Below are 19,074 nucleotides of genomic sequence, written 5' to 3'. Positions count from 1 at the left end.
TGTCCTCTGTCCCCCCCCCATTCCCCGTTTGTCCTCTGTCCCCCCCCCCCCCATTCCCGTTTGTCCTCTGTCCCCCCCCCCCCCCCATTCCCCGTTTGTCCTCTGTCCCCCCCCCCCCCCCCATTCCCCGTTTGTCCTCTGTCCCCCCCCCCATTCCCCGTTTGTCCTCTGTCCCCCCCCCCCCCATTCCCCGTTTGTCCCTCTGTCCCCCCCCCCCATTCCCCGTTTGTCCTCTGTCCCCCCCCCCCCCATTCCCCGTTTGTCCTCTGTCCCCCCCCCCCCCATTCCCCGTTTGTCCTCTGTCCCCCCCACCCCCCATTCCCGTTTGTCCTCTGTCCCCCCCACCCCCCATTCCCCGTTTGTCCTCTGTCCCCCCACCCCCCATTCCCCGTTTGTCCTCTGTCCCCCCCCCCCCCCATTCCCCGTTTGTCCTCTGTCCCCCCCCCCCCCCATTCCCCGTTTGTCCTCTGTCCCCCCCCCCCCCCCATTCCCCGTTTGTCCTCTGTCCCCCCACCCCCCATTCCCCGTTTGTCCTCTGTCCCCCCCCCCCCCCCATTCCCCGTTTGTCCTCTGTCCCCCCACCCCCCATTCCCCGTTTGTCCTCTGTCCCCCCCCCCCTCCTCCCCCCCCCATTCCCCGTTTGTCCTCTGTCCCCCCCACCCCCCCATTCCCCGTTTGTCCTCTGTCCCCCCCCCCCCCATTCCCCGTTTGTCCTCTGTCCCCCCCCCCCCCCCATTCCCCGTTTGTCCTCTGTCCCCCCCCCCCCCATTCCCCGTTTGTCCTCTGTCCCCCCCCCCCCCATTCCCCGTTTGTCCTCTGTCCCCCCCCCCCCCCATTCCCCGTTTGTCCTCTGTCCCCCCCCCCCCCATTCCCCGTTTGTCCTCTGTCCCCCCCACCCCCCATTCCCCGTTTGTCCTCTGTCCCCCCCCCCCCATTCCCCGTTTGTCCTCTGTCCCCCCCCCCCCCATTCCCCGTTTGTCCTCTGTCCCCCCCCCCCCCATTCCCCGTTTGTCCTCTGTCCCCCCCCCCCCATTCCCCGTTTGTCCTCTGTCCCCCCCCCCCCCCATTCCCCGTTTGTCCTCTGTCCCCCCCCCCCTCCCCGTTTGTCTCTGTCCCCCCCCATTCCCGTTTGTCCTCTGTCCCCCCCCCCCCCATTCCCCGTTTGTCCTCTGTCCCCCCCCCCCCATTCCCCGTTTGTCCTCTGTCCCCCCCCCCCCCATTCCCCGTTTGTCCTCTGTCCCCCCACCCCCCATTCCCCGTTTGTCCTCTGTCCCCCCCCCCCCATTCCCCGTTTGTCCTCTGTCCCCCCCCCCCCCATTCCCCGTTGTCCTCTGTCCCCCCCACCCCCCATTCCCCGTTTGTCCTCTGTCCCCCCCCACCCCCCATTCCCCGTTGTCCTCTGTCCCCCCCCCCCCATTCCCCGTTTGTCCTCTGTCCCCCCCACCCCCCATTCCCCGTTTGTCCTCTGTCCCCCCCCCCCCATTCCCCGTTTGTCCTCTGTCCCCCCCCCCCATTCCCCGTTTGTCCTCTGTCCCCCCCCCCCCCCATTCCCCGTTTGTCCTCTGTCCCCCCCCCCCCCCATTCCCCGTTTGTCCTCTGTCCCCCCCCCCCCCCCATTCCCCGTTCGTCCTCTGTCCCCCCCACCCCCATTCCCCGTTCGTCCTCTGTCCCCCCCCACCCCCCATTCCCCGTTTGTCCTCTGTCCCCCCCACCCCCCATTCCCCGTTTGTCCTCTGTCCCCCCCCCCCCCCCATTCCCCGTTTGTCCTCTGTCCCCCCCACCCCCCATTCCCCGTTTGTCCTCTGTCCCCCCCACCCCCCATTCCCCGTTTGTCCTCTGTCCCCCCCCCCCCCCCATTCCCCGTTTGTCCTCTGTCCCCCCCCCCCCCATTCCCCGTTTGTCCTCTGTCCCCCCCCCCCCCATTCCCCGTTTGTCCTCTGTCCCCCCCCCCCCATTCCCCGTTTGTCCTCTGTCCCCCCCCCCCCCATTCCCCGTTTGTCCTCTGTCCCCCCCCCCCCATTCCCCGTTTGTCCTCTGTCCCCCCCCCCCCCATTCCCCGTTTGTCCTCTGTCCCCCCCCCCCCCCATTCCCCGTTTGTCCTCTGTCCCCCCCCCCCCCATTCCCCGTTTGTCCTCTGTCCCCCCCCACCCCCCATTCCCCGTTTGTCCTCTGTCCCCCCCCCCCCCATTCCCCGTTTGTCCTCTGTCCCCCCCCCCCCATTCCCCGTTTGTCCTCTGTCCCCCCCCCCCCCCCATTCCCCGTTTGTCCTCTGTCCCCCCCCCCCCCCATTCCCCGTTTGTCCTCTGTCCCCCCCCCCCCATTCCCCGTTTGTCCTCTGTCCCCCCCCCCCCCATTCCCCGTTTGTCCTCTGTCCCCCCCCACTCCCCCCCATTCCCCGTTTGTCCTCTGTCCCCCCCCCCCCCCATTCCCCGTTTGTCCTCTGTCCCCCCCCCATTCCCCGTTTGTCCTCTGTCCCCCCCCCCCCCCCATTCCCCGTTTGTCCTCTGTCCCCCCCCCCCCCCCATTCCCCGTTTGTCCTCTGTCCCCCCCCTCAGTGATTCTGTTTCTTGTTCTCACTCCCAGGAAGTTGGGTGACGGCCTGTTCCTGCAGTGCTGTCGGGAGATGGCTGAACTCTACCCCAGGATCAAGTACGAGTCCGTAATCATCGACAACTGCTGCATGCAGGTAAATACATCCCCCCCCCCCCGGGGTAAAGACCATAACGTCCCCCACCCCCCCCCCCCCACACCCCCCCGGGATAAATACCACATCGTCCCCTCCCCGGGTTAAATACCACAACATCCCCCCTCCCCGGGGTAAAGACCATAACGTTCCAGCCCTCCCCAGGGTAAAGACCATAACGTTCCCCCCCCCCCCCCCCACCGTGGTAATTAACATAACGTTCCCCCCCCCCGGGTAAAGACCATAACGTTCCCCCCCCCCCCCCCGGGAAGATACCGTAATATGTGTGTGTCCCCCCCCCCCCCCCCCGGGTAAAGACCATAACGCCCCCCCCCCTCCGGGGATAGATACCATAACGTGTGTTCCCCCCCCCCCCCCCGGGTAAAGACCATAACGTCCCCCCCTGTGATAACGGCGCGCCCCCCTGTGGGTAAATATCACCTCATCCCAGCCCCCGGCCCCCAGTGTAGGTCTGTACCTTTCCCCGGTCGACCAGCACTGACTCTCTGTCCTCTGACCCACAGCTCGTGTCCAATCCGTATCAGTTCGATGTGCTGGTCATGCCGAATCTCTATGGAAACATCATTGACAATCTGGCGGCGGGACTGGTGGGCGGAGCTGGGGTGGTCCCAAGAGAGAGTTTCAGCGCAGAGTACGCGGTCTTCGAAACGGTAACGTAACAGGATCAGCGTCTGTGTCACCCCGTTAAACAAGGGGCAGCAACCAGCCACGGGCTTCGAACCGAGGGGGAGGGGGGCAGTGGGTCAGACGCTGTCCTTTCACACTCTGGGACAGTGGGTCAGACACTGTCCTTTCACACTCTGGGACAGTGGGTCAGACACTGTCCTTTCACACTCTGGGACAGTGGGTCAGACACTGTCCTTTCACACTCTGGGACAGTGGGTCAGACACTGTCCTTTCACACTCTGGGACAGTGGGTCAGACACTGTCCTTTCACACTCTGGGACAGTGGGTCAGACACTGTCCTTTCACACTCTGGGACAGTGGGTCAGACACTGTCCTTTCACACTCTGGGACAGTGGGTCAGACACTGTCCTTTCACACTGTGGGACAGTGGGTCAGGCACTGTCCTTTCACACTCTGGGACAGTGGGTCAGACACTGTCCTTTCACACTCTGGGACAGTGGGTCAGACGCTGTCCTTTCACACTCTGGGACAGTGGGTCAGACACTGTCCTTTCACACTCTGGGACAGTGGGTCAGACACTGTCCTTTCACACTCTGGGACAGTGGGTCAGACACTGTCCTTTCACACTCTGGGACAGTGGGTCAGACACTGTCCTTTCACACTCTGGGACAGTGGGTCAGACACTGACCTTTCACACTGTGGGACAGTGGGTCAGACACTGTCCTTTCACACTCTGGGACAGTGGGTCAGACACTGTCCTTTCACACTCTGGGACAGTGGGTCAGACGCTGTCCTTTCACACTCTGGGACAGTGGGTCAGACACTGTCCTTTCACACTCTGGGACAGTGGGTCAGACACTGTCCTTTCACACTCTGGGACAGTGGGTCAGACACTGTCCTTTCACACTCTGGGACAGGGTGGAACAGTACTGAAGTGTTGTTAAATGATTGAGGGATCAGTGTTTGTAGCTTGTACTCTGGAGTCCCCCAGGATCTAACCTTTCCCCCCCCGTTTCTCATCTACATGCTGCCCCTCGGCGACATCATCTGAAAACACGTCAGATTCTGCAAGTATGCTGACGACCCCCAGCTCTACCTCACCACCGCCTCCCTTCTCGACCCCACCACTGCCTTCGATTTGTCACACTCTTTGTCCAACAGCCAGTCCTGGATGAGCAGAAATTTCCTCCAACTAAACATTGGGAAGACTGAAGCCATTGTCTTCGGTCCCTGTCGTAAACTCCGTTCCCTAGACCCCGACTCCATCCCACTGTCTGAGGCTGAACCAGACCGTTCGTAACCTTGACGTCCTATCTGACCCTGAGATGAGCTTCTGACCCCATATCCGCTCCATCACCAAGACCATCTACTTCCACCTCCGTAACATCGCCCGTCTCTGCCCCCGCCTCAGCCCATCTGCTGCTGAAACCCTCATCCATGCCTTTGTTACCTATAGACTTGACTATTCCAATGCTCTCCTGGCCGGCCTCACACCCTGAACCCTCCATAACTTAGAATCATAGAAAGGTTACAGAACAGAAGGAGGCCTTTCAGCCCATCGAGTCCGTGCCGGCTCTGTGCACGAGCAATCCAGCTAGTCCCACTCCCCCACCCTATCCCTGTAGCCCTGCAAATTTTTTCCTTTCAAGTACTTATCCAGTTCCCTTTTGAAGGCTATGACGGAGGAAGCCCTAGAGGAGTACAAAAAGTGCAGGGGGATACTTAAAAAAGAAATTAGGAGATCAAGGAGGGGCCATGAAATAACACTGGCGAGCAAAATAAAGGAAAATCCTAAGATGTTTTATAAGTATAGTAAGGGTAACAGGATAACTAGGGAAAAAATAGGGCCCATTAGGGACAAAAATGGCAATCTGTGTGTGGAGCCGGCAGATGTAGGAGGGGTTCTAAATGAATTTTTTGCATCTGTTTTCACTATGGAGAAGGACGACGTAGACATAGAAATACGGCAGGGGGACTGTGATATACTCAAACATATTAACATCGAGCGGGAGGAGGTATTGGCGGTTTTAGCAGGCCTAAAAATGGATAAATCCCCAGGCCCGGACGAAATGTATCCCAGGCTACTTTGTGAGGCAAAGGAGGAGATTGCGGGGGCTCTGACACATATATTCAGAACCTCTCTGGCCATAGGGGATGTGCCAGAGGACTGGAGAACCGCTAATGTAGTACCATTATTCAAGAAGGGGAGTAGGGAAAAACCGGGGAACTACAGGCCAGTGAGCCTAACATCAGTGGTAGGAAAATTATTGGAAAAAATTCTGAAGGACAAAATTAGTCTCCACTTGGAGAAGCAAGGATTAATCAGGGATAGTCAACATGGCTTTGTCAAGGGAAGATCATGTCTGACTAATTTGATTGAATTTTTTGAGGGGGTGACTAGGCGTGTGGATGAGGGTAACGCAGTGGATGTGGTATACATGGATTTCAGTAAGGCCTTCGATAAAGTCCCCCACAGGAGACTGGTCAAGAAGGTACGAGCCCATGGAGTCCAGGGTGCCTTGGCACTTTGGATACAAAACTGGCTTAGTGGCAGAAGGCAGAGGGTGATGGTCGAAGGTTGTTTTTGTGACTGGAAGCCTGTGGCCAGTGGGGTACCACAGGGATCGGTGCTGGGTCCCTTGCTGTTTGTGGTCTACATTAATGACTTGGATATGAATGTAAAAGGTATGATCAGTAAGTTCGCTGATGATACAAAAATTGGTAGGGTGGTAAATAGCGAGGAGGATAGCCTCAGTCTGCAGGACGATATAGATGGGTTGGTCAGATGGGCGGAACAGTGGCAAATGGAATTTAACCCGGAAAAGTGCGAGGTGATGCACTTTGGAGGGACTAACAAGGCAAGGGAATACACAATGAATGGGAGGACCCTAGGCAAGACAGAGGGTCAGAGGGATCTTGGTGTGCAAGTTCACAGATCCCTGAAGGCGGCGGAACAGGTAGATAAGGTGGTAAAGAAGGCATATGGGATACTTGCCTTTATTAGCCGAGGCATAGAATATAAGAGCAAGGAGGTTATGATGGAGCTGTATAAAACACTGGTTAGGCCACAGCTGGAGTACTGTGTGCAGTTCTGGTCGCCGCACTACAGGAAGGATGTGATCGCTTTGGAGAGGGTGCAGAGGAGATTCACCAGGATGTTACCAGGGCTGGAGCGCTTCAGCTATGAAGAGAGACTGGGAAGATTGGGTTTGTTTTCCTTGGAGCAGAGGAGGCTGAGGGGGGACATGATTGAGGTGTACAAAATTATGAGGGGCACAGATAGGATGGATACTAAGGAGCTTTTTCCCTTCGTTGAGGGTTCTATAACAAGGGGACATAGATTCAAGGTAAAAGGAGGGAGGTTTAGAGGGGATTTGAGAAAGAACTTTTTCACCCAGAGGGTGGTTGGAGTCTGGAACTCACTGCCTGAGAGGGTTGTGGAGGCAGGAACCCTCACAACATTCAAGAAGCATTTGGATGAGCACTTGAAATGCCATAGCATACAAGGCTACGGACCAAATGCTGGAATATGGGATTAGATAAGACAGGGCTGATGGCCGGCGCGGACACGATGGGCCGAAGGGCCTCTATCCGTGCCGTATAACTCTATGACTCTGTGATTGAATCTGCCTCCACCAACCCCTCGGGCAGTGTATTCCAGATCCTAACCACTCGCTGTGTAAAAAAGTTTTTCCTCATGTCACCTTTGGTTCTTTTGCCAATCACCTTAAATCTAGGTCCTCTGGTCATTGACCCTTCCGCCAATGGGAACAGTTTCTCTCCATCTACTCTAGCTAGACCCTTCATGATTTTGAACCATGAACTTGAGCTGATCCAAAACTCTGCTGCCCGTATCCTAACTCACACCAAGTCCCGTTCACCCATCACCCCTGACCAACATTGGCTCCCAGTCCAGGATCGCCTCGATTTGACCAAGCTTCTGGTTACCTGTTCTAATATCTCCTTCTGTGGCTCGATGTCCAAGTTTGTTTGATAGTCGCTCCTGCAAAGTGCCTTTGGGATGTTTTATTACATTAAAGGCGCTGTATAAATGAAAATTGTTAAATGATTTGGTTCAATGCCTGTAGCTCGGATGGTTCCTGTTCTGTCCCTGACTGACGCTGCCCCTGACTGACTGACTGACTGACCGTCCCCGACTGACTGACTGACCGTCCCCGACTGACTGACTGACCGTCCCCGACTGACTGACTGACCGTCCCCGACTGACTGACTGACCGTCCCCGACTGACTGACTGACTGACTGTCCCGACTGACTGACTGACTGTCCGTCCCCGACTGACTGACTGTCCGTCCCCGACTGACTGACTGTCCGTCCCCGACTGACTGACTGTCCGTCCCCGACTGACTGACTGACCGTCCCCGACTGACTGACTGACCGTCCCGACTGACTGACTGACTGACCGTCCCCGACTGACTGACTGACTGACCGTCCCCGACTGACTGACTGACTGACCGTCCCCGACTGACTGACTGACTGACCGTCCCCGACTGACTGACTGACCGTCCCGACTGACTGACTGACCGTCCCCGACTGACTGACTGACCGTCCCCGACTGACTGACTGACCGTCCCCGACTGACTGACTGACCGTCCCCGACTGACTGACCGTCCCCGACTGACTGACTGTCCCCGACTGACTGTCCCCGACTGACTGTCCCCGACTGACTGTCCCCGACTGACTGTCCCCGACTGACTGTCCCCGACTGACTGTGCCCGACTGACTGTGCCCGACTGACTGTGCCCGACTGACTGTGCCCGACTGACTGTGCCCGACTGACTGTGCCCGACTGACTGTGCCCGACTGACTGTGCCCGACTGACTGTGCCCGACTGACTGTGCCCGACTGACTGTGCCCGACTGACTGTGCCCGACTGACTGTGCCCGACTGACTGTGCCCGACTGACTGTGCCCGACTGACTGTGCCCGACTGACTGTGCCCGACTGACTGTGCCCGACTGACTGTGCCCGACTGACTGTGCCCGACTGACTGTGCCCGACTGACTGTGCCCGACTGACTCGACTGACTGTGCCCAATATCAGAGTGCGTCGACTGACAGAGCGTCGACTGACTGTGCCCGACTGAACTGTGCCCGACTGACTGTGCCCGACTGACTGTGCCCGACTGACTGTGCCCGACTGACTGTGCACCGACTGACTGTGCCCGACTGACTGTGCCCGACTGACTGTGCCCGACTGACTGTGCCCGACTGACTGTGCCCGACTGACTGTGCCCGACTGACTGTGCCCGACTGACTGTGCCCGACTGACTGTGCCCCGACTGACTGTGCCGACTGACTGTGCCCGACTGACTGTGCCCGACTGACTGTGCCCGACTGACTGTGCCCGACTGACTGTGCCCGACTGACTGTGCCCGACTGACTGTGCCCGACTGACTGTGCCCGACTGACTGTGCCCGACTGACTGTGCCCGACTGACTGTGCCCGACTGACTGTGCCCGACTGACTGTGCCCGACTGACTGTGCCCGACTGACTGTGCCCGACTGACTGTGCCCGACTGACTGTGCCCGACTGACTGTGCCCGACTGACTGTGCCCGACTGACTGTGCCCGACTGACTGTGCCCGACTGACTGTGCCCGACTGACTGTGCCCGACTGACTGTGCCCGACTGACTGTGCCCGACTGACTGTGCCCGACTGACTGTGCCCGACTGACTGTGCCCGACTGACTGTGCCCGACTGACTGTGCCCGGACTGACTGTGCCCGACTGACTGTGCCCGACTGACTGTGCCCGACTGACTGTGCCCGACTGACTGTGCCCGACTGACTGTGCCCGACTGACTGTGCCCGACTGACTGTGCCGACTGACTGTGCCCGACTGACTGTGCCCGACTGACTGTGCCCGACTGACTGTGCCCGACTGACTGTGCCCGACTGACTGTGCCCGACTGACTGTGCCCGACTGACTGTGCCCGACTGACTGTGCCCGACTGACTGTGCCCGACTGACTGTGCCCGACTGACTGTGCCCGACTGACTGTGCCCGACTGACTGTGCCCGACTGACTGTGCCCGACTGACTGTGCCCGACTGACTGTGCCCGACTGACTGTGCCCGACTGACTGTGCCCGACTGACTGTGCCCGACTGACTGTGCCCGACTGACTGTGCCCGACTGACTGTGCCCGACTGACTGTGCCCGACTGACTGTGCCCGACTGACTGTGCCCGACTGACTGTGCCCGACTGACTGTGCCCGACTGACTGTGCCCGACTGACTGTGCCCGACTGACTGTGCCCGACTGACTGTGCCCGACTGACTGTGCCCGACTGACTGTGCCCGACTGACTGTGCCCGACTGACTGTGCCCGACTGACTGTGCCCGACTGACTGTGCCCGACTGACTGTGCCCGACTGACTGTGCCCGACTGACTGTGCCCGACTGACTGTGCCCGACTGACTGTGCCCGACTGACTGTGCCCGACTGACTGTGCCCGACTGACTGTGCCCGACTGACTGTGCCCGACTGACTGTGCCCGACTGACTGTGCCCGACTGACTGTGCCCGACTGACTGTGCCCGACTGACTGTGCCCGACTGACTGTGCCCGACTGACTGTGCCCGACTGACTGTGCCCGACTGACTGTGCCCGACTGACTGTGCCCGACTGACTGTGCCCGACTGACTGTGCCCGACTGACTGTGCCCGACTGACTGTGCCCGACTGACTGTGCCCGACTGACTGTGCCCGACTGACTGTGCCCGACTGACTGTGCCCGACTGACTGTGCCCGACTGACTGTGCCCGACTGACTGTGCCCGACTGACTGTGCCCGACTGACTGTGCCCGACTGACTGTGCCCGACTGACTGTGCCCGACTGACTGTGCCCGACTGACTGTGCCCGACTGACTGTGCCCGACTGACTGTGCCCGACTGACTGTGCCCGACTGACTGTGCCCGACTGACTGTGCCCGACTGACTGTGCCGACTGACTGTGCCCGACTGACTGTGCCCGACTGACTGTGCCCGACTGACTGTGCCCGACTGACTGTGCCCGACTGACTGTGCCCGACTGACTGTGCCCGACTGACTGTGCCCGACTGACTGTGCCCGACTGACTGTGCCCGACTGACTGTGCCCGACTGACTGTGCCCGACTGACTGTGCCCGACTGACTGTGCCCGACTGACTGTGCCCGACTGACTGTGCCCGACTGACTGTGCCCGACTGACTGTGCCGACTGACTGTGCCCGACTGACTGTGCCCGACTGACTGTGCCCGACTGACTGTGCCCGACTGACTGTGCCCGACTGACTGTGCCCGACTGACCGTGCCCGACCGACTGACTGTCCGTGTTTTATTTCAGGGCGCTCGACATCCCTTTTCACAGGCCATGGGTCGGAACATTGCGAACCCCACCGCCATGTTACTGAGCTCCGCCAATATGCTGAGGCACCTGAAGTAAGTCCCACTGCTCCTCCATCCTGTACAAGCTCCACTCTCAGCTCTCGGCGTTAACCTTTCAACTTCTCAACTTGAAGGCCAGTATCATCAAGCTGGCTATTCCCTTCCACCCCCTCCCCATCTCTTCCCTTCCACCCCTCCCCATCTCTTCCCTTCCACCCCCTCCCCATCTCTTCCCTTCCACCCCCTCCCCATCTCTTCCCTTCCACCCCCTCCCCATCTCTTCCCTTCCACCCCCTCCCCATCTCTTCCCTTCCACCCCCCTCCCCATCTCTTCCTTCCACCCCCCTCCCCATCTCTTCCCTTCCACCCCCCTCCCCATCTCTTCCTTCCACCCCCCTCCCCATCTCTTCCCTCCACCCCCCTCCCCATCTCTTCCCTTCCACCCCCCTCCCCATCTCTTCCCTTCCCACCCCCCCCCCCCCTCAATCTCTTCCCTCCTGCTTTTTTATTTGCCCTCTGGTATGGACCACACTGGGAACTGACCTTCCCTCCATCATAAGGTCAGGAATGGGGATGTTCGCTGATAACTGCACAGTGTTCAGTTCCATTCGCAACCCCTCAGATAATGAAGCAGTCCGAGCCTGCATGCAGCAAGACCTGGACAACATCCAGGCTTGGGCTCATAAGTGGCAAGTAACATTCGAGCCAGACAAGTGCCAGGCAATGACCATCATGGCTGCAGGATGCACTGCAGCAACTCGCCAAGGCTTCTTCAACAGCACCTCCCAAACCCGCGACCTCTACCACCAAGAAGGAGATTGTTTTTGGCGATGCTCACCGCCTGACACTTAATTGCTATGAATATTACCTGTCAATTGTCAGCCCAAGTCTGGATGTTGGTTCATTATCGGAGGGGTTGTGAATGGTGCTTAACACCGGGAAACGTCAGCAGACAGTCATATTCCTGACCTTATGATGGAGGGAAGGTTAATGATGAAGCAGCTGAAGATGGTTGGGCCTCGGACACTGCCCTGAGGAACTCCTGCAGCAATGACCTGGGGCTGAGATGATTGGCCTCCAACAACCACTACCATCTTCCTTTGTATCAGGCACTGGAGGACATTTCCTGTGACCCATTAACCGAGGGCCTTGGTGTCAAACTCAGTCCAAGGCCTGTCAGCCACTATTCTCCATCCATACCTCAACTCTCACCGCTCCCCTGGCATTCAGCTCAGGTCCATATCTGTATCAAGGACTGGAGCTGAGTGGTCCAAGCAGCACCTGCACTGAGCAGGTTATTGGTGAGTTGGTGTCCGCCCCTCGTTGCTCCCCGCTCCCTCCCTCGCCGCTCCCCCGCTCCCTCCCTCGCCGCTCCCCCGCTCCCTCCCTCGCCGCTCCCCCGCTCCCTCCCTCGCCGCTCCCCCGCTCCCTCCCTCGCCGCTCCCCCGCTCCCATCCCTCGCCGCTCCCCCGCTCCCTCCCTCGCCGCTCCCCCGCTCCCTCCCTCGCCGCTCCCCCGCTCCCTCCCTCGCCGCTCCCCCGCTCCCTCCCTCGCCGCTCCCCCGCTCCCTCCCTCGCCGCTCCCCCCGCTCCCTCCCTCGCCGCTCCCCCGCTCCCTCCCTCGCCGCTCCCCCGCTCCCTCCCTCGCCGCTCCCCCGCTCCCTCCCTCGCCGCTCCCCCGCTCCCTCCCTCGCCGCTCCCCCGCTCCCTCCCTCGCCGCTCCCCCGCTCCCTCCCTCGCCGCTCCCCCGCTCCCTCCCTCGCCGCTCCCCCGCTCCCTCCCTCGCCGCTCCCCCGCTCCCTCCCTCGCCGCTCCCCGCTCCCCCGCCCCTCCCTCGCCGCTCCCCCGCTCCCTCCCTCGCCGCTCCCCCGCTCCCTCCCTCGCCGCTCCCCCGCTCCCTCCCTCGCCGCTCCCCCGCTCCCTCCCTCGCCGCTCCCCCGCTCCCTCCCTCGCCGCTCCCCCGCTCCCTCCCTCGCCGCTCCCTCCCTCGCCGCTCCCCCGCTCCCTCCCTCGCCGCTCCCCCGCTCCCTCCCTCGCCGCTCCCCCGCTCCCTCCCTCGCCGCTCCCCCGCTCCCTCCCTCGCCGCTCCCTCCCTCGCCGCTCCCCCGCTCCCTCCCTCGCCGCTCCCCCGCTCCCTCCCTCGCCGCTCCCCCGCTCCTCCCTCGCCGCTCCCCCGCTCCCTCCCTCGCCGCTCCCCCGCTCCCTCCCTCGCCGCTCCCCCGCTCCCTCCCTCGCCGCTCCCCCGCTCCCTCCCTCGCCGCTCCCCCCGCTCCCTCCCTCGCCGCTCCCCCGCTCCCTCCCTCGCCGCTCCCCCGCTCCCTCCCTCGCCGCTCCCCCCGCTCCCTCCCTCGCCGCTCCCCCGCTCCCTCCCTCGCCGCTCCCCCGCTCCCTCCCTCGCCGCTCCCCCCGCTCCCTCCCTCGCCGCTCCCCCGCTCCCTCCCTCGCCGCTCCCCCGCTCCCTCCCTCGCCGCTCCCCCGCTCCCTCCCTCGCCGCTCCCCCGCTCCCTCCCTCGCCGCTCCCCCCTCGCCGCTCCCCCGCTCCCTCCCTCGCCGCTCCCTCCCTCGCCGCTCCCTCCCTCGCCGCTCCCTCCCTCGCCCGCTCCCTCCCTCGCCGCTCCCTCCCTCGCCGCTCCCTCCCTCGCCGCTCCCTCCCTCGCCGCTCCCTCCCTCGCCGCTCCCTCCCTCGCCGCTCCCTCCCTCGCCGCTCCCTCCCTCGCCGCTCCCTCCCTCGCCGCTCCCTCCCTCGCCGCTCCCTCCCTCGCCGCTCCCTCCCTCGCCGCTCCCTCCCTCGCCGCTCCCTCCCTCGCCGCTCCCTCCCTCGCCGCTCCCTCCCTCGCCGCTCCCTCCCTCGCCGCTCCCTCCCTCGCCGCTCCCTCCCTCGCCGCTCCCTCCCTCGCCGCTCCCTCCCTCGCCGCTCCCTCCCTCGCCGCTCCCTCCCTCGCCGCTCCCTCCCTCCCTCGCCGCTCCCTCCCTCGCCGCTCCCTCCCTCCCTCGCCGCTCCCTCCCTCCCTCGCCGCTCCCTCCCTCCCTCGCCGCTCCCTCCCTCCCTCGCCGCTCCCTCCCTCCCTCGCCGCTCCCTCCCTCCCTCGCCGCTCCCTCCCTCCCTCGCCGCTCCCTCCCTCCCTCGCCGCTCCCTCCCTCCCTCGCCGCTCCCTCCCTCCCTCGCCGCTCCCTCCCTCCCTCGCCGCTCCCTCCCTCCCTCGCCGCTCCCTCCCTCCCTCGCCGCTCCCTCCCTCCCTCGCCCCTCCCTCCCTCCCTCGCCGCTCCCCTCCCTCGCCGCTCCCTCCCTCGCCGCTCCCTCCCTCGCCGCTCCCTCCCTCGCCGCTCCCTCCCTCGCCGCTCCCTCCCTCGCCGCTCCCTCCCTCGCCGCTCCCTCCCTCGCCGCTCCCTCCCTCGCCGCTCCCTCCCTCGCCGCTCCCTCCCTCGCCGCTCCCTCCCTCGCCGCTCCCTCCCTCGCCGCTCCCTCCCTCGCCGCTCCCTCCCTCGCCGCTCCCTCCCTCGCCGCTCCCTCCCTCGCCGCTCCCTCCCTCGCCGCTCCCTCCCTCGCCGCTCCCTCCCTCGCCGCTCCCTCCCTCGCCGCTCCCTCCCTCGCCGCTCCCTCCCTCGCCGCTCCCTCCCTCGCCCGCCCCCCCGCCCCCTCCCTCGCTCTGCTGTGTTGGTCACTGTGGGGATCAGACTTTTTTTGGTTCTTTTTTTTTCCACCCTGTTGTTATTTTCTTCAATTGATTCTAACTGTAGATATTTTATTTTAACTTGTTGAAAATTGCTTTAAATGGAACCCAATGGAAGGCTAAAATCTCCTTGTGTTCTGCTCCAGCCTGGAATTTCACTCCAGCATGATCTCCGAGGCAGTAAAGAAGGTCATCAAACTCGGCAAGGTAGGTGGGAGACCCCTGACCAGCCGGGTACGCGCGCTCGCTCTCTTTTTCTTGTTCTCTCGGAGGGAGGGTGGGTGGGTGGAGGGAGGGAGTCTGGTGGAGGGAGGGTGGGAGTCTGGTGGAGGGAGGGTGGGGGGGTGGAGGGAGGGAGTCTGGCGGAGGGAGGATGGGTGGGTGGAGGGAGGGAGTCTGGTGGAGGGAGGATGGGTGGGTGGAGGGAGGGAGTCTGGTGGAGGGAGGGTGGGGGGTGGAGGGAGGGAGTCTGGCGGAGGGAGGGTGGGGGGGTGGAGGGAGGGAGTCTGGTGGAGGGAGGGTGGGGGGGTGGAGGGAGGGAGTCTGGCGGAGGGAGGGTGGGGGGGTGGAGGGAGGGAGTCTGGCGGAGGGAGGATGGGTGGGTGGAGGGATGGAGGGAGTCTGGCGGAGGGAGGGTGGGGGGGTGGAGGGAGGGAGTCTGGCGGAGGGAGGGTGGGGGGGGTGGAGGGAGGGAGTCTGGTGGAGGGAGGATGGGTGGGTGTGGGGGGCAGAGTGACACTGACTGGAATTGCGCACCAGACTTTTAATGTATTTTTCCTGAATTTTGCATCGGTTGTTTTAATTTATCCTCATTTCATTTTAGTTAAACTTGTTCTGTTTAATTTTCTCCTTTTGATTATTCCCCCCCTCCCTCCCTCCCCCCCCGATAGGTTCGGACCAGAGACATGGGCGGTTACTCCACCACCAGTGATTTCCTGAAGAGCGTCATCGACAGCCTGCACCCCCCTCGCCTCCGCTAGATGGCACTGTCTGGGTGGGGGGCCCGTTAGAAGCAGCTCCTCCCGTCACATGTTTGGACTTGTCATTGGGCCCTGGTGCGACTCCCTCCCCCCACCCCCGTGCCAGGTTAGAGTTTATCCCCCACCCCCCCGGGAGTTCCGGCCACATGGAGTTTATGGAAAGTAGGGTCACCAATGGCTACATCTGAATGGGGAGCAGGACAGGCCTCGCACACTGACCCTGGTCCAGTATTAGTGTTTAAACATTAACTCTCCCCGTCCTCTGCTCTTCTTTCAGTGCCCGATTCCTGTGCAGGGTCTGCAGTGATTACAGGGAGTACTCGGCAGGGGTGCAATTGAGGGTTTAAATTATGTCCGAGACTCCTGCACAAGAGCTGGTATGATTCACGTGATCGATTCACTGGTATGATTCACTCCTCCCGCTGTTTGTTATTCCTGATTTATCGATCATTACTTTCCATTTTTTGTTGATTGATTTTAAAGAGTTTAACTGACATCCAGAGAGGAGAAACATCAGCATTGCATGAATTAAAACAATCATGATGTGAACAAATGACATTTACAGATCAGGCGACCGCACCAGCGGTGAATTTCTAAGATTATTCGTGTCTGAATCACTGACACTGAAGAACAGATATAAGTAACCAGGACATCACTCCAGGGGGTTCTGAATGGATCTGCAGGCTGCTTTGCACCCAGGACAGTCTGTTACAATGCCTGTTGAATCCTGGACATTGAGGATCCCTCGCTTGGACCTGTCCAGTTAGTAACAAATAAAACATTCCATCAGAAAAACTTCACGTCTCTGTCACATTGTTTCGCTCAGGGCAGTAAATCTCTGACCAATTCCTGTGCCAGTCTCTATAAGGGAAACATGGTTTAACTTTTAAACCTCTGATGTTTATTCCCTCCCCAGGTTCGGACCCCGGACATGGGCGGATATTCAACCTCAGCGGAGTTCAAGGCCGCTGTCATCGCCAATCTTGGCTTCTGAGCAGTGTCAGTACCAGGATCGCCATGGGATTTAGTGGGTGGGAAGATCCTACAAGTTCCCTGCTGCAATAGAGTCAGTGTTGATCACCGTGTCTGGCGTTGTGTTTACCCTGCCTGTGCTGTGCTGTGTAAACCTGTTAAATGTGAATAAAGGCACCGGAATCATGGCCTTCCCTGGTGGGTTTTAATCTGGTGCCAAAATCCTTCATTTGTGGATCACAAGAGATCAGGGTATGTTAGAAGGATCATCAAATGGGGCCTTGTGGGTTGAGCTGAAGAACAAAAAAGGGGCAGTCAACCTGCTGGGAGTGTACGATAGATCACCTCTCGTTCTTCTAAACTCCAGAGATTATAGGCCCGTTCTACTCAACCTCTCATAGGACAACCCTCTCATCCCAGGAATCAATCTGGTGAACTTTTGTTGCACCCCCTCGAAGGCAAGTATATCCAATGGTCTCACCAATGCTCTGTACAACTGTAGTAAGACTTCCTTACTCTTATACTACAACAATCCCCTTGTAATAAAGGCCAACATGCCATTTGCCTTCCTAATTGCTAGCTGTACCTGCATAACAACTTTTTGTGGTTTTTGGATGAGGACATCCAAGACTCTCTGAGCACCAACATTTAATAGTTTCTCACCATTTTAAATATTCTGTTTTTCTATTCTTCCTACCAAAGTGAATAACCTCACATTTCCCCCATTATACTCCATCTACCACCTTCTTGCCCACTCACTGAACCTGTCTCTTTCCCTTTGCAAACTGTGTCCTCCCCACAGCTTACTTTCACCTGGCTTTGTATCGTCAACAAACCTGGATACATTATACTCGGTCCCTTCATCTAAGTCATTAATATAGATTGTAAATAGCTGAGGCCCGAGCACCGATCCTTGTGGCACCCCACTAGTTACATTACAGCCTGCAAACCCTTTAACCAATGCTAATATATCACCCAACCCCAGGTAACAACCTTTTATGTGGCACCTTATCGAATGCTTCTGAAAATCCAAATATACGACATCCACTGGTCCCCCTTTATCTACCCTGCTAGTTACAGCCTCAAAAAACTAATAAATTTGTCAAACACAATTTCCCTTTCATAAAACCATGTTGACTCTGCCTAATATGTTTTCCTACGTGCCCAATACCACTTTAATAATGGATTCCAGCATTTTCCTGAAAACCGATGTCAGGCTAATTGGCTTGTTTTCTCTCTTCCCTTCTTGACTAGCAGGGTAACATTTGCTACCTTCTAATTCACTGGGATGGGTCCAGAATCGAGAGAATTTGGACGATCATATCCACTATCTCTGCAGCCAACTCTTTTTGAGCACTCATATCGGCCCTCAGGTCCAGGGAATTTATTGACTTTTAGTCCCATTGGTTTGTCCAGTATTTTTCCTCTAGTGGTAGTTATAAATTCCTCTCATTAGCCCCTTGGTTCCCCATTATTTTTAGTATGCTTATTGTGTCTTCCACTGTGAAGACAGGTACACATATGCCATTTCCTGCTGCCCCATTATAATTTCTCCTGTCTCAGCTTCCAAGGGACCAACGTAAAAGGTATAAGGGGGCAGAATTCTTAAAATGTATGCATTTTAGCCAGTACATGAGTGGGGGGGGGGGGGGGGGCGTGCAGTTCTGGACTTGGTTTTAGGGAATGAAGCTGGGCAGGTGGAAGGAGTTATCAGTGGGAGAGCATTTTGGTGGTAGTTATCATAATTCAGTTAGATTTAGCATCATTATGGAAAAGGACAAAGAACAAGAGTTAACGTTCTCAATTGGGGAGAGGCAAATTTTACTAAGCTGAGAAGTGATTTAGCAAAATTGGACTTGAAACAGCAACTTTAAAGTAAATCAGTGTCAGAGCAGTGGGAGGAATTCAAGGGGTTCAGAGTAAACATGTTCCCACAAAGGTAAAGGGCAGGACTGCCAAATCTAGAGCCCCCTGGATATCAAGGAGCAAATGGGGTAAGATCAGTGGCAGGGAACAGAGGGTAATGGTCGATGGGTGTTTGTGACTGGAAGGCTGTTTCCAGTGGGGTTCTGCAGGGCTCAGTACTAGGACCCTTGCTTTTTGTAATAGTGATTTAGACCTAAATGTAGAGGGCATGATTAAGTGGCAAATGGATTTCAATGCAAAGTGTGAGGTGATGCATTTGGAGAAGGCAAACAAAGTAAGAGAATACACAATAAATGGGAGGATACTGAGGTGTAGAGAAACAGAGGGACCTTAGAGTGCATGTCACACAGATCCATACAAGTAGGACAGGTAGATAAGACCTATTTCCTTTAGCAGAGGGGTCAGTGACCAGGGGGCATAGATTTAAAGTAATTGGTAGAAGGATTAGAGGGGAGCTGAGGAGAATTGTTTTCACCCAGAGAATAGTGGGGGTCTGGAACTCACTGCCTGAATGGGTAGTAGAGGCAGAAACCCTTCCCATACCCTCCGGATAGGCACTTGGAAGTGCTGTAATCTACAGACTAAGTGCCAGAAAGTGGGATCAAGCTGGATAGCATTTTTTCAGTCAGCAGACACAATGGGCCAAATGGCCTCCCTCTGGCATAACTTTCTATGATCTGGTGGATTGAGTTAGGAACTGAGCTGATTTCCCTCCCTCACCTAGATGAAGGGAAATCAAGGGACCCAGCCAGTGGAGATTGAGATTATGGTAGTGGGCATTGGATTTCTTGCCCTCGAGTGTTTACTCCCATCA

At 59.0% G+C, this 19,074-nt stretch overlaps 1 protein-coding gene across 1 annotated transcript; it reads left to right on the top strand.

Moving 5' to 3' along the window:
* The first annotated feature begins 2,566 nt into the window (after positions 1-2,566).
* On the top strand, positions 2,567-16,522 carry LOC137319967 (isocitrate dehydrogenase [NAD] subunit beta, mitochondrial-like). Its single transcript, XM_067981832.1, has 5 exons — positions 2,567-2,686; positions 3,208-3,354; positions 10,672-10,766; positions 14,529-14,589; positions 16,279-16,522. Exons 1-5 carry the CDS (start codon positions 2,624-2,626, stop codon positions 16,354-16,356), a joined length of 444 nt encoding a protein of 147 aa, XP_067837933.1. The 5' UTR covers positions 2,567-2,623; the 3' UTR covers positions 16,357-16,522.
* Positions 16,523-19,074: the final 2,552 nt, after the last annotated feature.

Source organism: Heptranchias perlo, unplaced genomic scaffold (genome assembly GCF_035084215.1).
Source record: "Heptranchias perlo isolate sHepPer1 unplaced genomic scaffold, sHepPer1.hap1 HAP1_SCAFFOLD_954, whole genome shotgun sequence".
NCBI classification, from domain to species: domain Eukaryota; kingdom Metazoa; phylum Chordata; class Chondrichthyes; order Hexanchiformes; family Hexanchidae; genus Heptranchias; species Heptranchias perlo.
This window is presented reverse-complemented; position numbering and strand designations above follow the sequence as displayed.